Source organism: Lactuca sativa, chromosome 1 (genome assembly GCF_002870075.4).
Source record: "Lactuca sativa cultivar Salinas chromosome 1, Lsat_Salinas_v11, whole genome shotgun sequence".
NCBI lineage: Eukaryota > Viridiplantae > Streptophyta > Magnoliopsida > Asterales > Asteraceae > Lactuca > Lactuca sativa.
This window is the reverse complement of record NC_056623.2, coordinates 9,088,247-9,094,367: the sequence shown is the minus strand read 5'-3', so window position 1 is coordinate 9,094,367 and position 6,121 is coordinate 9,088,247. Positions and strand designations below refer to the sequence as shown.

The window sequence follows — 6,121 nt, the reverse complement described above, 5'->3', positions numbered from 1 at the left end:
TAACTTTTCAGCTATTTGTTTTTGTACTTTGTATTATGTGAAAATGTTAAAACATGCATATCTCATTCGTTTAAATTCGGATTGACATACTGATTTTTTCATAGTGTAGTTTAGAGTTTGTACATGATTTTAGACTATAATTTTGTTAATTTTGAGTTTATATTTACTGACTTACAGTCCCCAAAAGTCAAGATATTAAAGCTGAAAACTTTTAATTTTTTAGTTTTTGTATTCTATAAAAAAATTAAAACATGTATATCTAATCTGTTTAATGTCAGATTGGCATGCAGTTTTTCCCTACTTGTAGTTTAGAGTTTGTACATGAGTTTAGACTATAATTTTGTCATTTTTTTTGTTTTTCCCAACTTATAGTCCCTGTAGTCAGGATATCAAAGTTGAAAATTTTTAACTTTTCAGCTAGTTGTTTTTGTATTTTGTATTTTGTATAAAATGTTAAAACATACGTATCTCATTCCTTTAAAGTCGGATTAACATACATTTTTTTTCCATAGTGTAGTTTAAAGTTTTTATATGATTTTAGACTATAGTTTTGTCAATTTTGGGTTCATATTTAATAACTTACGGTCCCCCAAAGTCGGGATATCAATATAAAAAATTTTCAAAGTTTAACCCACTAAGTAGCAAGTAATTAACAAAAAATTTCGGTTTTTCTGGGTTTTTCGGTTCTAAAACCACTTTACCCGGTTCCACCATATCCACTTTAATGTTTCCGAATTTTGTGATTCTAAATGCATTTTACCCGACACCGTATCCAAAATTTAACCGGAACTGGTTTATATATACTGGTCTGATTTCCGATCATACCAAATCACATTAACCAGTTACAGGTGTTCCGGTTTCGGGTCGGTCCGGATCAAATTTGGACTCACTTTCGTTCTTAGGATGATCCTATCAACAATTAATCATATCCATTTCTATTCGGCGTTTCCAATGTAATAAAACGGATACTATTTATAATTACGTTATACTACTTAGTAATAAACGTATGTATTAATTCTGTTGAAAATTGAAATATTGAACTTATTTTCATATTACAAAAGGCGATTGTGTTTTATTATTAACTAATAGAAATTAAAATTATCCATTTTCGACTTTGAGTCAAATTTAGTCATTACTATCTTTGTTCTTTTTTTTTTTTTCTATTTATATTTTCTAAATTAATGTCTAAAATAAAAAATAAAAATTGTATTTGACAAAAACTCAAGTGCTCAACCAGTCAACCTTGTTTAAGTCAAAGTCAACGGTTTCTACAAACCACTTCTGTTAACAATATAAATAATTAAATATTAAATATAAACACCGACACACATACATTTAAGCTGTTGTTTAAAAATTCTACAAATTAATTTAATTTTCTTAAAACATGACAATTATCAGTATCATTTTTAGCCAGTTTAAACTTTTTATTGAGAATATAAATCCAAAAAATGAAACAACAATAAAATTAGATTAACATAATAAACTAAAAAAAAAAAATCCTGCTTAAGTCAACCACCAAATGTCATAAGTTTCTTACACTGAACATAAATATACGAAAATTTAAAAGATTATCAGTGTTGTTATTGGTCTAGAAATGACTCATATTCATCAGTGATTATTTACCTCTTGGGGACAATAAGTCAATAAAGAGACGATATAATCGGTTTTAAATGATTGTCAGTGGAGTAAAAATGTACGTAAGTGAATAGTTGAAGGACCAAATGTATAACATACTCAAACATTACTCGAGATGTATGGGGGTGGAACCCTCCAATTTGACGCAGTAGCAAATGCATTTTGCAATTAAATATAACAACGACAAACAAACACTTGCACAAATTAAACAAGACCCACCCTTCTCCCAGTTCTCCTCCTCCTCCTTTACTTTCCCCAATCTCAATCCTCTTTCACTCTTCTGTCTTCACAATGGACTCGCCGGATTTCCCCACCGGCAAATCTCCCCGATCACTCCAAGGTCCCCGTCCGGCTCCTCTTCGAGTCCACAAAGATTCCCACAAGATCAGAAAACCGCCGGTGGCTCCACAGTCACACCACCAACAACCGCAACACCAACTCAACCAGCAGCAGCAACACCGGCCACCGGTCATCATCTACACAGTTTCCCCTAAGGTAATCCACACAAACCCGAATGAATTCATGACTTTAGTCCAGCGTTTGACCGGCCCATCTGCTTCATCCCCTGTCGGCTCATCTTTCTCCGCTTTTCAAGACGACGGCGGGGCTGTGTCGCCGGCGGCCAGATTCGCATCTATAGAAAAAGCTGCGAAGTCACCGGATGGAAGAAAAGTAACACAGAACGGTGATTTAGGGACGGTGGAAGGACTGGAGATGGGGTATTTCCCCGGAATATTGTCGCCGGCGCCGGGATCATTACCACCGATCCCACCGAATTTTTTCTCACCATTAACAAACGATTTTTTTCATGATTTAAGCCCTGTTATAAATAGCAATAGAAATTTTAATTATATGGAGGGCAACAATTGGATGCCAAGCCCTACAAATCTTCTATCTTCACATATAATTTCACCCACCACTCCAAACTTGGATCTTTTCCATAGCTTATTTGACTTGTAATATGCGATTTGATTGGTTGATTGATAGGGTTTTAGTTGCCTTTGTTTACCAATGAAAATGGTAGGGGTAGAATTGGAAATTTCCATTACTATTATTTTATTTATTTTTTATTTTTTGGTGGACCATAAAATGAGGTTGGTAACACTTTGCACTTGACTTTTACTCTCTTATCTTTGTTTCTCCCTCTATTTTTTTTCTTTAACATGTAAATCGCAGTTCTATGCTTGATTGATAAATGATAACGATCGGTTGCCAATGTTTACCTACGAAAAGGGTAAGGCACAAATGTAATTACCACAGTAGTTTTTCTTAGTTTCTCTCAAAAGTGCAATATTGGTCTTTAGGCATCATAATGTTTATACTTCTATTAAATGTTTTTTTAAAAGAAATTTGGGGGTAACAAATAAAGATCTAAAAATCGGATCACTTGATTTTAGGGGTATCTTTTATATGTACGAGAATATGGAAACGATAAATTTAGGCAAAAATAGAAAATCAGAAAATATTTTACGACAATTAAACACACTTCCATCAAAACGCTAGAATAATTTGTCTATCACCTTTTTACTTTTATTTTTTCCAACAAAATGCGTTTTGGTACATATTCAATATAGTACGGATATTTAACCCATTAAATTTCATAGAAAATGCTAATTTTGTAAATATGTAAAAGAATAAAAAATGTTTAAATCATTTTGCCTTTATAAAAAATGGAAAAGAAAATTGTAGATATCTATGTCTGTTACTTTGAATTTGCAGTTATTTAATTTTTTTCTTTGGATCCATGAAAAAACAATATATAAGATATTTTTTTTGAACAGGAAAAAAATAGCATGATAGTCACTAAATTTATATCAAAATTATAATTTGACAATGTGTTTTTTGTTATCTCAAAGTTGATATTGTGTTTTTCATTTTATATAATTTTGATCATTTCAGCAGTAAATTTGATTGTTGACTTGTCAGTTTTGATAATGTGACATTTTGTCATGTTATACTGATATGTCGAAATTGAAAAAAAAAATGTTACAAAATATTTTATTTTTTTTTTTCTATTTTGACATTAAATTTTCATTTTTGTTTTAAGTTTTTTTGTTCCAAATCAATTATCATTTTTTTTCAACTTTAATGATGTGACATTCCATTTTGTTTTGTTCCAAATCGGACATTATTTTTTTTTCTATTCGAAAACATATAAATAACTTTTTTTTTACATATGAAACCATATAAGTCGATTTTTCCCATTTAAAAACCATATTTTTTTATATAAATACAAGGTTTTTTATATTCAAACCATACTGTTATATATAAATATGTATTGATTATATTATAATTGTATTTTCATGCACTATTTGGTTATGTGTGGCTAGTGTAACATGATGACAAAGTAACACGGAACCATAAAACTTAATTTGGATTTTATGCAAAATCTAAAATTCAAAAATCATGAATATATACAACAAATAATCATTTGGTAATTAAAGCCCCCGAACGCTCGTGCTTCCGAGATCAAATTCTAGTTTAGATGACTTGAGAGGGGTCCATCATTCGGATGGTGCTAATACAAACCACAATCTTGCTGAGACTAGTACTCCTGAGGTCAATAACCAGACTTGGCACATGTACCTCCTGATGATGATTCTTTTCCTAATTCATCTTCATAGCCCAAGGAAAGTAGTCAATCTAATCTTAATCCTTCTAAAAGTCAGTTTATAAGTGTCACTCGATCTGATCATGATGTGTGCATGCTAGTTAAGTTTAGTGATTATGTTATAGAGGGAAGACATAAATATTGAATTGAAAAGTCCATTAACTAATCTTTCTTAAATAATGAGAATAGGTGTTTTGTGACTAATATTAATAAACCATGTGAACCAAAAACTTATAATGAAGTTGTTATGATCCTAACTGGATCAAAGCTATAAATGAAGAAATGGAGACCCTCTATAGAAATTACACTTGGGATATAACATATTTTCCTAAAAGTAGAAAACCTATTGGGTATATTGGGTATATTGGGTATATTGGGTATAGATGGATATATAAAATAAAATACGAAGCTAATGGTGAGATTGAAAGATATAAAACAAGATTAAATGCAAAAGGTTATAATTAAGAGGAAGGCATTGACTGTGATGATACTTTTTCCTGTAGCCAAAATTGTTACTATTAGAATCAAAATTAATTTAGTTGTTAATGATTTTTAGGGTCTTTATCAGCTTGATATTAACAATGCTTTCTTATATGTCGATTTAGTTGAAGGTGTATATATGCGTTTACCCGAGAGATATTGCTCTAAAAATGATACTAGATTATGTAAACTTGTTAAATCATCGTATGTTAAGCAAACCACTAGGAAATGAAATGAGAAGTTGTGTTCTTTTCTTTTTTTTCTTTCCAGTTTTGGTTTCAATCAAAGTATAAATGACTACTCTTTATTTGTTAGGTCTAAGAATGATACTATTCTTGTGTTACTTGTATATGTTGATCACATCATTTTGATAGTTAATTGAATATAACCGATAATCTTTACTCTAATAATTTCACATATGAAAAAAAAGAACTAAACCTTAAATCCCTAATCGGGCTTAGCAATGATGAAGAAACAAGATCATTATTGTCGTACAGTTTTCATGCGACCACCGTTAGATTGTCTGTTGGGTTTTTAATCTTGATAGGTTGTTATTTTAGTAGTGTTTTAGTATTTAGTTTATCTAGCGAATTAAATCAATGTTAGTAAGTTGAAAGTGTCAATGAAGGATCGGGTATTAGGGAGTATTAGAAGCATGATTGCTGCTGGAAAGGTGGGCACGCGAGTTTTACTATTTCTTGCTAGAGTTTAGCATGTATAGCTATAAATAGTCTCATATCTATTGAATAAAGTGTGCAGTTTTTCTGAGTCAAGAACACTTCTTTTCTCTATATATTTCTCATATACTAAACAGAGAGTAATTTCTTTAGTTTGTGAGTGAGAAGAGTGGGACCTGATCCAACATTTAGTATCAGAGCAGGTTAAGCAGGTTTGAGAGTCGGTGGCAAAAGAGGAGGAGCAGCCCTTGGCTGCAGGGCTGAGAATGAAAGAAGAGGACAGTGGGGTGATCTCATGTTAATCACATGAAGAGTTGAAGATTGGCTGCTACAACAGCGAAGGTTGCTAGAAGGAAAGAAGAAAGAAGAAAGACAGAAAGACAAGAAAGAAAGCAAGAATGAAAGATAAGCAGCAAAAGTATGTTGTTTGTTAGCAGGTAAGAAGTAAGCAACAAGATTCGAAGGATGACAGCAACACCCAAAGATATTTTTGCAAGAATGATCGGTGGAAAGAATGTTACAGGAGAAGAAGTATGGCAGGGGATCAAAAGTAGTTGTGGCTCGTGAGCAAGAGCACCCAGGTTCATACCATTTTCATAGCAAGAAAGAGAGGTCTGATTACAACTCTATGTAATCAGGTCAAGAGAAAGATAGCAAGCAACCAGGTTGTTGATCAGAAGAAAGATGCAACAACAGAATTTTTTTTATTGTATGTTAG

At 31.8% G+C, this 6,121-nt stretch overlaps 1 protein-coding gene across 1 annotated transcript; it reads left to right on the top strand.

Annotated features, from left to right (window-relative positions):
- Positions 1-1,776: 1,776 nt before the first annotated feature.
- On the top strand, positions 1,777-2,765 carry LOC111907861 (protein MKS1). The gene has a single exon (XM_023903669.3). The coding sequence runs from the start codon at positions 1,927-1,929 to the stop codon at positions 2,593-2,595; it is 669 nt and encodes a 222-aa protein (XP_023759437.1). The 5' UTR covers positions 1,777-1,926; the 3' UTR covers positions 2,596-2,765.
- The last annotated feature ends 3,356 nt before the right edge of the window (positions 2,766-6,121 follow it).